This window comes from Nanorana parkeri, unplaced genomic scaffold (genome assembly GCF_000935625.1).
Source record: "Nanorana parkeri isolate BGI_ZX_2015 unplaced genomic scaffold, ASM93562v1 scaffold625, whole genome shotgun sequence".
Lineage (NCBI taxonomy): Eukaryota > Metazoa > Chordata > Amphibia > Anura > Dicroglossidae > Nanorana > Nanorana parkeri.
In genome coordinates, this window is record NW_017306893.1 from 759,968 (window position 1) to 774,769 (window position 14,802).

The window sequence follows — 14,802 nt, forward strand, 5'->3', positions numbered from 1 at the left end:
CCATAGTATACCAGTAATCATCTAATCACCAGTAATCGACAGTAGGCACCAAAGATGGAGATGTGTCTGTTAAGTTGCAACTAAAATATGTGTGTGACCACAGCACAAAAAGGATAAAAAGTATACTTGAAGGCTTTTGTACAAGATTAACTTTAATACACACATTCTTATGTGTAATGCTTCTTTAACTTATGGGGTTTTTTTTTCGTTTTTTTACCTTTTAGCACACTCATCAGCACAACCCGAAGAACGTCCCACAGCTACTGTATCACCTTTAAGGACTCAAAATTCTCCATCACGACTCCCAGCCAGCCCAATCAGACTACAGTCCAATATTTCTCCGCAGCACATGCATCAACAGCAACAGACAGCTGCTCACAGTTCTCCTGCAATCCATTGTGCCAGAGCAATCATTCCCTTAACATCAGCTGCAGCTGCCATTACACCACCAAATGTTACTGCCGCCAACATTAATGGTGATGCTGTCAATGGACAAGTGAACTGCCTGCATACTGGAAGCCCAACACATACAGGATGCAAAGCAGAAGAGAGGAAGACTGAAAAAGTAAGTTTGTTTTTGAAAATCTGTTATATAAATAAAAAACATAATATACTGTATTTTGCATAATATTAAAATCCAGTCAGAAACTTTGCAGGTCTCTATTTTTAGGTATTTGGGTTAGGCAATTTTAAACTTTTGGGTACATTCATAGGAACAAGGATTTGTTCTACGAGACTCTGGGACATACAGTGACAGTGATACGTATGTATCATATAATTGGGGGAAATAATAGCATTTTTAAAAAATCTATACTGCTTGCTCTAGGTCTAGAGCCTAGAACAACCATTAGCAAGGGTTGGGGCCTTCAACACCATCTAACACCTGTAAATAATGCAGTTTTTAAATCTCCAACCCAGTGGCTTAACAATAATTCAGCCAGGTAACTTGCATGAATAACATCTGTCCTAGCCTTCTTGGCACCTTAGTGATTCAATTATATAATGAGAACAGGGTGTTTCCACAAACTGAACTGTTATCCCTCCCACAGATAACTGTGGCTATGAATGCTGATGTATGTTCCTTACACTCACTGAAACGTGTCAAAGGCTTCTTAAGGCCAGCTGCCACTTTTCCCTTGCTCTGATGTCACAAGAGATCCCTGTTAATGCAATTACTGATACAAGAAAGACAATTATTAAAACAATACAAGAAGCAATAAGTGATCCTCTACTTTTTTGCAGCATGGGATGTGCCTCTTATGTTTTAACTAGTAGCAGTGTCTCTTTAAACTGCAAAATTCACAGCAGAGTTATGAAATGGAACATCATACCTGTCTGCACTTAGATCACTTGACATTATTGATTGTAACTCTTAATTAGGCAGAGAGGAGACATGTGCTTTCCTGGTATCCATCTGTGCATGATGTTCTTGGATTCCTAATTCATACCTTTTTGCCTTTCCTGACCTTCAGTTACAAGCTCTCAGTTTTTAGATAATGTGCATAATATACATTATTGTCTAAAGGCACAAATCATTATAAAGATTTAAAGTGGGATATAGCCCACCTGGCATTTTGTTTGTCATAAAGTTTCAGCGAGAGCCAGCTGGTTCATAGTGTTTAATGTTCATTTTATACATCTTTGTTTTTACAATTAGATCGGTTTTGCTGCAGTGCAGCAATTTACCAACTTTTCTGATTTATCTCAAATGATTCCTTCATGAATTTGTCTTTTTGTATGATATCCATATGCTAATTTCATAGTACCAATATTTGAAACACTGTGTGCGATGTAGGTTTTATTTTTGTACAAGCCAAAGTCACTTAATCAACATCATCACTCTTTTAAGGATCTTAGGTAGCATCTATGTGACAGTATTTAATTACATTGCTTCTTAGGTTGAAGACACCCAGCTTTTAATTCAGAACAAGTATTAAAAAAAAAATCACATAATGGGAAACCTTTAAAAGAATACCCATGCCGCTTGGGGACTGGCTTGCAACCTCACTAGTCATCCTGGCAGTCGACTCCCCAGCTTTGCCAAACTGCAAATTCCATATACACAAACACTGATGTTTATGAATAGGAAAAGCTACTTGTATTACAGTTAATGCTGACCCACTAGCTTTAGTACTGTCTAAGTCATTGACACAGGAACAGGTATGCAGATTGGAAAGACCTTATCTGCATATGTCACCAACTCAAAGTAATAAAGCCACAGGGTCAGCATGACATCCAGGTAATTAGCACCTCCAAAAAGAGAGGACAGCACTGGCAGCCTCCATGTTTCTTTCATGAAAGCTCTCCTTTAAAGTGGAACTAAAGCTAAAACTTTTTTTTAGGAATTTGGATAGGATACGTCAGTTGTTTTTACATCTCTGTCCAATTGGACTCACTTTGTTTCCAATAGCCACAACAATAGAAAATCCCTCCAACATGAGGAAAATCTGTGTTACCAGGGTCACCAGAACTAGTCCCCCGATTGCAAGATTTCTCCTCTATTCCTATTGCAGTTGCTGTTCAAAATATAAAAAAGTTATCTCAGTGATAACGGTCACCAGGATAAATAGGTGTGGTTAACCTCCCCAATGGGGACAGAGACAGTAATATAAACCTGACAGGTGTTCTAATTTCTCTCCAAACTATCCAAAACTGAACAAAAGTTTTGGCTTTACTTTTACTTTAAATACTTAAACACAGATGGAGTCCCTGGATGGGGTGAAACACAGGGAGACTTATTTAAGAAGATAAATACAGCAGATGAGTGCAATTGCACTTTTCGCGCTACTGAGCTTTGTCATAAAGCTAATGTCTTATAAATAAGAGAAGAAATGTGAAGGCTGCCTTTGCTGTCCTTTCTTTCTGGCACCTGCCACCGCTGTATCACCCTATAAGTTGAACTTTCTCTCTCAGGTCTGCTCCTCTACTGATTAACATCAGAAAAGGGGTGGGACAATAGCTAGCCTACTATTGGCTATTGCAATTTAAAATAGCCAATAGCAGAATGGCTGCCTCCCACTGCCTTCTCTCAATCCACAGAGGAGCGGACCTGAGAGAGAACTTTCTCTGTCTCAGGTCCACTCCTCTGTGGATTGAGAGAAGGCAGTGGGCAGAGCAATAGCCAGCCTGCTATTGCAAATTAAAATAGCCATTAGCAGAATGGATATTACTCCTGCTGAGAAGCAGACCTGAGAGAAAAAGTTATCTCTCAGGTCCGCTCCTCTGTCACTGACATCAGGCAGTGGGCGGACCATTAGCCAGCCTGCTATTGGCTATTTCCATTTTAAATAGCCAATAGCAGGCTTTGTTTATTTCAACCCATTGCCCGATATAAATATTGCATCGGGGAGGTTTTTTTTTTCTTCATTTGTCGGCCGACGCTGAAATGACTTTGTGGGACTTTCTAAAAATGTTTTTAAAGTAGGGAATGTCTAAGGTGGTGTGTTTTTATTACATTTTATTTAACCCTTTAGTGAATGAGAAGGCGTAGAAGTACCCCTTACTCATTCTCAAGGGGGTGGCATCTGGGTGTCCCCTTTATGAAAGGGGGTACCCAGATGCAAATGAGCCCCATGCCCACAGACCCCCACAACAACTGGGTCAGGGTTGTAGGGAAGAGGCCCTTGTCCTCACCGGCATGGGCACAAGGTGCATTTCCAGGGGCCCCTCCATGGAAAAGCAGTGTCTCACTGCGGAGGGCATATGGGCTGGTATGTCCCCCCCTCCTTTCCTGCACTGCCAGGCTTCTGTCCGGATTAAGGGTCTAGTACAGGATTTTAGGGGCGACCCCACATGGTTTTTTTGGCATTGGGGTTCCCCTTAAAATTCCTACCAGACCTAAAGGGTCTGGTATTAATTGTTGGGGGAACCCCTTTTTCTTTTTAAATTATTATTTCTGTGAACACTTAAACGCGTTTGTGTATTCTTGCCAGATTCTTTACATTCGTGATTGAAGTGTCCACAAAGAAGCAGAAGCTGTTACAGAATAATGCACATCACTATCAGAAGGGTGTGTATAACAGCTCTTTTATTTCAGGGAACATTCATCTGGAGGAAAAAAAAAATGTCAATGATTGACAGGTTTGCATTAAGCCTGTATGTATACATCTAATCCGTTATCTAGACCCTGGTATACAGAATAGTGTAGAGGTAGCTTAATTTTTTTAAAGAAAAAGCTGCTACAAAACTAAAGGCTTTAATAATTTATAGAACGTAGAACATACATAAAAGTATGTAAAGTTAAAGAACAGTCTCTTTCCCTGGGTTTCTGATATTATCACCTGTCATCTCATTAAAGCAGACGTAATCTTGTGAACGTGATGTTTTGCCATAATCTTCAAGTATGCACTTGCAGGCTACATTTCACCCCCACCTCATTCTGTGCTGTCCTCCAGCAATTACAGGTCCAGACACCTGTCACCGCTGTATCCTGCCATCTCCGCTGATGATTCTTCTGGGTCCTGCAGTGATCATCTTTGGACTATGGGTCCCACTGAGGATTTAACTCATCCACACTGGAGTTATATTTCCATAGCACTTGGCCCATTTCCGGCATCTTTAAATGCTGGGAATGACCCAGTTGTGTACACTGGATGGTGTATGTGTCATACAGTGTACACAGAAAATAACATTGCTAGGGGAAGAGGAAGAATTTTGACAGAAGAGACATTGCTTGTATAGTTGCATGCCTACCTAGCAGCAATTTAGTTTTTATTTTTAGTTTAATTCTGCTTTAAGAGCAATTTATTCTGACCTGCAAAGAATTTCCACTCTGCAGCACACTTTTACTGTTCTCATTATAATGATAATACTCTGAGTACTGCCACAGAGTAACATATAAAAGAAATAGCAAGCAGTAGTGCTAAAAATAAAAATGTTAAATATATACTGAAATATGCGGTCAGCAGCACAGTGCAAACCTCAGCAGATACTTACACAGACATCATAAAATATATTTTCTTCTTTTTTGGAGGAAATAAAAATATGCCTACACAAAACACCAGACTGTATAATTTTAGATACTATGTTCAAATATTTCTAGACCTCGTAGATTTTTTTTAGGAAAATAAACAGAAATCTACAAATCAGATAACATTTTAAAAGGTAATCTAGAATTTAAAAGAAAAACATAATTCCGATTTTTTTTGTTTTGTTAATGCCTGGATTTTGTTGTTGTTTTTTTGAACTGACAACTATTCCCATACATTTATTGCTGCAATGGTAACTATATACAGTATTCACAACCTATTTTAGTCTAACCATATAATCAACACAAGGATAATTCTACAAAATGAAAGAACTCAAAGTAGAGTTACTGTTATAGCACTGGTAAACTCTGTGTAAATCCAATTTCTTGAATTGAATAGCAGTCAGGACCATATTACCAGAGTCAGAATACAGGGAGTCGTGTCTTCAGCAGGGGTATGGGCAGCAGAATGACATGTAGGGCAGGAGGAAGGCAATAGCCAATCAAGCAATCAAGTAGGCGGGCGAGACCAGGGGTGTGTTTTCAGAAGAGAGCATGGGCAACAGAATGACATGTTGGACTGTAGGGAAAGTCACTGCGTGACAGCAAAGCTGACTGTGGTACTACAGGCACACTATCTATGGGCACAGCATTCTATAGCTCCGATGAGCAAGCTTAGGGACACAAAGTGACCACACCAGCATGAATGAGTGAGTGTGCAGAGGAAGAAGAAGCATAGTGAAAGCAGTTTATTAGTAAGGGAATGCACAACTTAAATATTAATATTGAATATTAATATTTAATAGTAATTTAATATTAATATTAAATTTAGGGTAGCATAGACTTTATTTATTGCTACTTTATCAGTGCCAAAATCTGAGTTATAGTACCAGGTAATATCTGGGGAGCTAGAATAAATGCTCTGTCATCAGAACAACAATGCTATCAATGCTACAGAAGCCTAAGAAATTTCTATATTTTTTACTAGCTGACATGTGCAAGACTTAGGCTCCATTCACACCACGCTAAACATAAAAACAATGCATTGCAATGTGTGCAATGTGCATTGTTCAAACTATTGCAGCGGCTGTGCAGTATGAAACCGCTCGTCCTGCAAAATAGTACAAGCAAAATGTATTCCGAGCGTTCCCGGCTTTTGTAATAGCCGCACACATGCGGAATCTGCACGTATGTTAACGTCTGTGAAAAACCGTGCGGAAAACACTACCGCAATGAGTGAATGGAGCCTTATAGTATGCCATTCTACCATGTAAAAATACCAAGGCCGTGTTACCAGACACATTGTGGCCGTGTAATTGGCTGCTCTTGCCTATTAATCAAAACAAGGGGACAGGCACCCAGTATATAGTTTGTATAATGTATATGAGACAAAGAACTGCTGCTGTAGGGAACTTCAACAGAGGAATTGAGCAGCTTTTATAATGACTTTTCAGTGACATGGTAGGCAGGGGTTCTGAAAGAAGGGGCAGTAGCAGATACAAAAAATATCTTTTAACATCATTATTTGTCTCTGATAACATGTCTCCTTAACATTACTAAGGCTGTTCATAAACTGTCACAAGTTTAAGAGGGAGGGGGGGTGTAGTACAATTCTCGAACATTTTGCACCCTAAGGACTAGGGATGTCCCGATACTGATGCTAGCTAGATGCTTGGTACTTGTACTTGTCAAAATGCCCCGATGCATAGCGCCGATGCTTGCGCTGTTTTTTTTTCTTAGCTTCCGTGCCGTGGTGGCTGGGGTCCTCTGGGAAGGCTGGAGGAGCGTCACGTCACTGCTGTGGGCGGAGCTCCAGGTGGGGTCTAATGTAGTTGGCCGGCGACCTGGAGCTCTGCCCACAGCAGTGACGCGGCGCTCCTCCGCTCAGCTGCTCAGCGCCGCTGACGTCCGTGCCATGGTGGCTGGGGTCCTCTGGGAAGGCTGGAGGAGCGTCACGTCACTGCTGTGGGCGGAGCTCCAGGTGGGGTCTAATGTAGTTGGCCGCCGACCTGGAGCTCCCCCCACAGCAGTGAACCGAAGCTCCTCCACTCTGCTGCTCAGCGCCGCCGACGTCCGTGCCGATACAATTATGGGTATGCCGCTAGGGAAGTCAGAAATGGAGAAGGATTTGGGGGTCATTGTAGACCACAAACTGAAAGGTAGTTTGCAGTGCCAGGCTGCTGTAAACAAAGCTAGCAGGGTCTTGTCCTGTATTAAAAAGGGGATGTATTGCAGGGACAAGTCTATAATTTTGCCACTTTATAGATCATTGGTTCGACCTCATCTGGAGTACGCGGTCCAGTTCTGGTCACCAGTACTAAGAAAAGATGTCCTTGAGTTGGAAAAAGTCCAGCGGAGGGCAACCAAACTAATTAGGGGTATGGAGGACCAGAGCTACGAGACAAGGCTACTAAATTTAAACATGTTCACATTGGAGGTGAGGAGATTGAGGGGGGATATGATCTCCATGTACAAAATGTTCAATGGTGGCAGCAACATTAGCGATAAACTGTTTAAAATTAACTCCATTACAAAAACTAGAGGCCACCCTATGCAGTACTGATTGATATGTATTAATAGTTTAAAAACAGAGGGCTACTCACAAATGTAGCGGTATTAAACACTCATGACTCCCAGAATGAAATGATGATTAGTAACTAAATCCACACAAATTACCACACAAGGGTTGACGCATTTCCTGGGGGGGCATGCCCCTTTCCTCAGAACCTAGTGCACGAGTATACTAGCCGACTATGACTGAACCGCAACCAATCAGATTCATGCCGGCCAAGGACGCTGTTGTAAATTCTGGATCCAGATTGGTCCCACTTAACCCAACAGCGTCCTTGGCCATCAGGAATATGATTGATTGTGGTTCAGTCATAGTCAGCTAGCGTACTCCGTACAATAGGTTCTGATGAAAGGGGCATGCCCCAGGAAATGCATCAACCCTCGTCTGTTTAACTCCAACTGAGCAGTGTGGTAATTTGTTTGGATTTCGTTACCAATCATCATTAAACACTTATACAAATTGATGAGTGTTTAATACTGCTACATTTGTGAGTAGCCCTTTGTTTTTAAGCTATTAATATTAATCAGTACTGCACAGGGTGGGCGCTCTGTTTTTTGCATTTTTTTGCATTTGTAAAAATGCGATAAAAGGGAATAAAACATGGGGGAAATATGTGTATAGCCAGTTTTCTAGGTTACCTCTCTGCTTCTTGGGCAAATGCTGATTCATAGTTCGATAAACAGCCTGGAGGGACTAAGTTCAAACTAAAAGTTGCAACATATTTATATAGGTTATACTGGTTTGCCCAGGGAAATAAATCACAAGAATGGCTGTACCGAATTACAAATATTTTAGCTGGTATACCTGTATTTTAGCTGTGTATTTATCTGCCTGCTTAGAACACTACTTACATTTTTTTTTTAAATGTTAATAAAAAAACAAAAAATGTATGTGCAATACAACGTCTGTTAGATGTCAGCTGGTGTCTGTTCATAACACATAAAATGAACTACTCCCTAGGGTTCTACTAGAAATGCTTGGTACCATTGTTCCTATTCTAGCTGTTTAAGAAATAGTGTGCACCGTGTATGTACTAATGAATTATGACAAATGTTGTATACTGTTACTGATTTTTATGATTACTTAAGAGCATATGGTGAATGAGGGCAGTGCATTAGGATCTATTTCATTAAACGAAACGGAACACAAAATCTTCCTTAACAATTATGACTATGTTAATACATATGTAACATATCTGATGAAGCTTCAGACAAAGTGCCTGAAGGTTACATTTTCCCACAGTGCCGGTTGTTTTCCAGTTGGCTACCGAATGATTCATGCTTCAATCATGTTGTCTTGTGCCTTGGCTTCACCTCCTGCAAATGTCACTTCTGATGAATGGTCAGTCTGACAGCTGCCACTGTCATCAAGTGTGTTATGATCAAGTAGATTGCAGATTTATGTAAAAAATGCATTCTTCTATACTGTGCTTTCCACTCTTATGTCTGTTTTATCATGTCTGTGCATTTTTCCTTTCTGAAAAGGAGATAGTCTTTTAACCTTTTATTTGGCATAACTGTTGTTAAGTCCTTTAACAATAGTTGTACCAAATAAAAGGAGATGCTGATTGAAAGCAGTGTAAACAAAATAACAGGTCAGCCATCCCAAAGCTGATCTTCAGTTCTAGACAGATGCTGGTGAGTTCAATTAACACTGGCTTTTTGAAAATTTTCTTAGGGGTTTTGGAAGTGGGACATATAATATTAATTTTCACCTACCAGACCCCATTTCTTTTATCCTCCCTGATGGAGTTTTCATTTATTTTTTGTGGGGAGTTCAGTAGGATGAACAAAAACTGAAATGTTAAAAAACACTCACAAGATTCATATCATTAGACCAGCATTTTTCAACCATTTTTCAGTCATGGCCCAGTCTCAGATATAGAAAACGTAAATGTACATACAACATGTGGTACCCCCACCACCACAAAATCAACACCAAACCTGTATCCTAGACATTGGTCTGGCATGGAATTTAGGGGGCACCCCAGGAAAAAGCAGAGCCCCTGCCCCCTCCTTTCCCCATTCACAACCAAACCACAGCCCCCCCTTTACATTAGAGGGCCTCCCTTCACACCAGAATCCTTCTTTTTACATCAGAAGCACCCCTTCAAACCAGAAACCCCCCTTCACATCAGAGTACCCCTCTTTCACATCAGAAGCCCTTCGTTCACATCAGAAATTTACCTTTAGTGAAAATTTGAAGACTCCCCTGACAGAGCCAGAAGGCACTCCAGGATGCTTCGGCACCCTGGTTGAGAAAGGCTGCATTAGACTGAGCATTTCATTCTCTTTCTCGGAACAGGTGGGTGAATATCAAATGGATGCATTCATTTTAGCATAATTAAGATTTACGCTCATTTTTTCCCAGTAGCTTACCTGTCCAATCACTGCAGATTGAATTAAACTAATCACAAAGGTTACTGACCTATGTCTAGCACATGAAACAGATTGTCTATAAGAAGATATAAATACTAGAAATATATATATACGCTTCATTAAACATAAGTGAATGTTGAAGAAAACTGTTATGTGGGTGCCTCAGAAAAAATGATAATGAAATTTGTAAAATAATATACGTGGTTTATTAATCCTCTTATCCCTTAGTATAATGTGTGACTGCATAGTGTAGAGAGGGAGGCAGCAAAAGAGATTGAAACTTTGCATATTTACCCCCACCTGCCTGTACTTTGGAATACTAGTTAACATCACAGTGTTATAGTTTTGTTGTTAAAATCAACCTTAATTTATTCCATAAAAATATAACATAATGTTAAAAAACAATGTTCACAGATATATTCTCCATCCATTTTTGCCTCCTGCTGCCACATATGCATTATACATTTTACTGTGGTTAACTTATACATATAAATACTTATTTTCACAGAACGTGTTTCACAGGTCAGCTTTCTCAAGGGATAAGAGGCAATTTATCTATTGTAAACAAGTCAGTTTGGTTTGTATAATCATTTTACAATTACATTGACAATCATCATTTACATTTTTCTTTGTATAAATACATGCATGTACAAAGAGTTTTAATTTGCTCTTACCTGCTGAGGTATTTTAGGACGGATGGGAGTCTGTCCAAGGAAGTGGAGGTCATCTAGTCTACCACCTTCCTCCTCAGTTCTGCGGTGGGACCACATGGATATATAGGATAAAGACCCACTCTTTTTGTGCTCTATTCTTATTCACTTGTTACTAGGGATGCACCGATACCGGTTTTTGGGTATTGAGTACGAGTACCCATATTTTTTTTCAGTACTCGCCGATACCGAATGCTGATACTGGAAGTCCCATTAAGGAAGCCCGGCGGCATTTAATGACTTGCCACCTGGCTTCCTGATAAGCCCGGAGGCGTGTAAAGACTCACCATCCAGCTTCCCAATTAGCAGGGAAGCCGTATCCATGCTTCTCATCACAAGGTGATGAGAAAGCATGGAGCTGGCTTCCTGGCCAATCAGGAAGCCGGGCGCCATGTAATGATGCGGAGCCCGGTTTCCTGATTGGCTGGGAAGCCGTATCCATGCTTCTCATCACTAGGTCATGAGGGAGCATGAAGCCGGCTTCCCAGCCAATCAGAAAGCCGGGCACTGCATCATTACATGGCGCACGGCTTCCTGATTTGCCAGCTTCCCGACCACCCAGGAAGCCAGGCAGCGAGCCATTACATGAGAGAGCATGGACGAGGGAGCATGGAGCCGGCTTCCCGGGCCAATCAGGAAGCCAGGCAGCGTGTAATGACTCGTTGCCTGGCTTCCTGGTACCGGAAGCTCAAGTATCGAACTAGGTATCGGAGCATTTGGGTGAGTAGGAGTACTCGCCCAAATACTTGGCATTGGCACAGATACCGATACTAGTATCGGTATCAGTGCATCCCTACTTGTTACTCATGCATTAATGATCACCATTATCAATAGTTTGTGCCTGTTAATATTAGCAGTCTGTCAAAGAAAATTATAAGGGGGTATACTTTTTTATATACTCACCGTAGAATGTAATCATGTGTGTTCATCAATCAAAACAATCCAATCCATAATGACTCCCCTCCAATTCCCATACTATGTATCTAATATTCCCCTTCCCCCACCGTCCCCTTACCTAAACTCCCCCCTCTATTTATTGCCACTCTTCTGTACCTTAACAGTAATCTCCCTTAGTGAAAAATGTACAGTCACCCCCATAGGTGTCCCCTTCCTTCCACTCTCCCCACTATCCAATTTACACATTCCTCCCCCTTAACCCTTATCCTTACCCATATCCCCCAACACCACCACCATGAATCAATCATGCATAATAAGAAAATAAGTGTGTGTGTGTGTGTGTATATATATATATATATACTAACCACAGTAAAATGTATAATGCAGGAGGCAAAAACCGTAGGAGAATATATCTGTGAACATTGTTTTTTAACATTGTTATACTTTTATGGAATAAATTAAGGTTGAATTTTAACAACAAAACTATGTCTGATGCCTTTTAAAACCCCAGAATACTAAGTATACTGTGTAACAAATTAATTAGTGTGGGATTGAGGAATAAAGTGGTCTCTTTAGCTAACCCATAGTGTTCTGGAAATCCTTTTTAATACAAATTAAAGTCTTCATAATTTCTTATAGACACAACAGGAAGTGAGAGGCAGTTTCTCCAAAGTGAGAAAAAAACCCTGTTAGATAATTTTCCCTGGAACAGTTCTCCCCATAGGAACATTTACCCTTTGTTCCCTCACAACAATTGTCACTAGGTGACCAGAACAAAAGGAGACATTTAATCTCTGCAGTGGGGACAGATACAGTAATAAAAATATGACACATGTTCTAACCCTTACCCATGATGACAAATTTAAAAAAAAAACACATTTTGGCTTTGGATACACCTTTAAGCAAGTGATTACACAAATAATGGTCATTATTTGTTTCAGTTACTGGTTGGTATTTTCACAGACGTCTGAGAAGCCTGTCCAAAAAAGTGGAAAGTAACTTATGGTTTTAAAATTACCAACTCCCAGTACCCTTTGTACTTTCCAGGTCGGAGGTTGATAAAGGGGCTAGACTGAGACTGACATGGCAGCAGTGGGAATGACTAAGTGGGGCCCCTGGAGGAAGAGGTAACATTACAATGGACAACTGTGGTCTCATGGCTACAGTGAGGAGCAAAGGGTTACAATACTGAGGTTATTTTAAAAGCCACATTATAGTATGTCCACCCTTTCACATGAAGTAGACCATAATCCAATAAACTAACATAATCAATCGTTTCTACTTCCAAACCCAAGTCAAAAGGTTTGAAGAACTCGGCAATCCATTGCTGAACTCTGAGTTAATTTAATAAACATGGCTTCTGGTAAGTTAACTGATTAGCAGTGTTGAAGTGTCTACCAGATACCTGTTAGGCCCCTTTCAGACGGGTGGTCTGTTCAGGTCTGTTTTTTCAGGTCTGGTCTGATCAAGGTCTGATCAAGTCCAAAGCCAATCTATGGGCAGCTGGATTTAAATGGACATGTGTCCGTTTACATCTGATTACCCCTGACTCCGTCTAGAGTTCCGTTTTGCTGACCCGATCGTGATGGACCAGGGGTAACCTGGTGTAAAAGGACACATGTCCACTTACATTCAACTCCCTATAGACTTAACATGGGTCCAGTAAGTTCAGTTTTTTCCTCCACCTTAAGATTGGAACTGACAGTCCCTAAAAGGGACCTTACTGCAGCAAATATTCTCTGCTGTGAGCTTGTATACAGGCAATCAGAAAGAGTCCTCAGTCTGTTAGGATCAATTTAACGGTTTATGAAAACGTTGCTACATCTTTTTTACCAGAAATTTTACAGACACTTTATGCCACTTTAAGTCAGATGTAAACTGTACATTTTAATGGAGGAAAGCCAAAGAATTGTTATCTCTATTTTCCTTTTGGCACATTTATTTTTGTCACCAGCCTTTCTACTTTTTCACTTCACTCTGACATCACAACTTTTAATTTTCACTGTTTATGAACCATTCTCAAACATTTTTGCTGCAATAGAGGTGAAATAGAACCAAAGGAAAATGAAAAGCAGTTACTTAGCTGACCTTTATTAGTAAGCTGTGACTTGACTACATCACAGCCTATTCATATGGTCAGTATAGAAAGCCCTCTCATGTAGCTTGCCTACATTACTAAAACCAGCTAAGTGTCTAGTAATGTTAGTAGCAGTTTCTGAATGTATTGATTTTACACCATCATTGTTCTTTAATTTATGTAATTTCTGAACAGTAGTTGCCAAACAAGCTATTGTTAGCATCTATTGAATGAATCATAAATCACACAGCCTATTCTTTTATATTGTATGCATAAGGATATATTTTATACATTTTTCAGTCTATGGTATTGAAAAACCTGACAAGCTCTTAAGTACATTCCCAGCTGCATAGTCACCGTGAATTAAAGAATAACACACATGAAGCATCCAGTGCTGGCTCAGGAGCAGTTGTTAAATTACAGGGCTCAGGTTCCTAAAGTATATTGTCATTTCCTTTATTCTTTTTGACTGGAAAATATTTTAATGTTAGAAATTATAGGGGTATAATAGATGAATGGATGATTTCAGCAGACATTCCTAATACTGATAATTGCATTTTGACAAATGAAAGGGAATAATAAATCTGAAATGAGTAGGTGTTTCCATTCAGTAATACAGTGCAAGCGGACTATGAAGTGTACATGTCTTCTACAATAATTTGCCATACCAGCTCTCCCTAAAAAAATTTCAGTGCAGTTCTGATTTTTTTTTTGTGGCTCTTTTTTTTTTTTTTTAAAAGGATGAATTGGAAATAAAGAATGCTGAAATTAATATATGTGGAACAATTAAAGTATATCTAAAGCACAATTTTTATTTCCATTTTGAACAGAGTAGGGAATGGTTAAACTCCATGTCAGTTTTTTTTTTTATTCCTATCCCATAGACACAACAGGCAGTTAGATAAATCCTCAATGCAACCTGGGTACCTATAGTAGGTCAGCACTAAAGATCACCAGCTACCACTAAAGCATTATTTGGGCCAACAGTATATGGCGTCTGATATGATCACCACTAGATGGTACAGATGGCTGCAGCAGCAGACGTTTTACTCAGCATGTATGCACTTCAGGTGCAGCGTGCAGACTCCAAGGTCCCATGAGCTCCAGCCCAGAAAGTCAGATAATTACTAGATAGATACAAGGAGATTGTGTAGAACAGTCAGTGTAAAGAATGCTGAGAATGAAAGTTACACAAAAGCCAA

At 40.0% G+C, this 14,802-nt stretch overlaps 1 protein-coding gene across 1 annotated transcript in view; it reads left to right on the top strand.

The window, feature by feature from the left end:
* The window catches only part of LOC108792285 (SH3 domain-containing RING finger protein 3-like), a gene marked incomplete at its 5' end in the record, with an annotated part of 152,550 nt that overhangs the window by 126,626 nt on the left and 11,122 nt on the right, over positions 1-14,802 (top strand). The window contains one exon of the mRNA XM_018563027.1: positions 225-565. Coding sequence (XP_018418529.1) covers positions 225-565 — 341 coding nt within the window. The remainder of the gene's footprint in view (positions 1-224; positions 566-14,802) is intronic.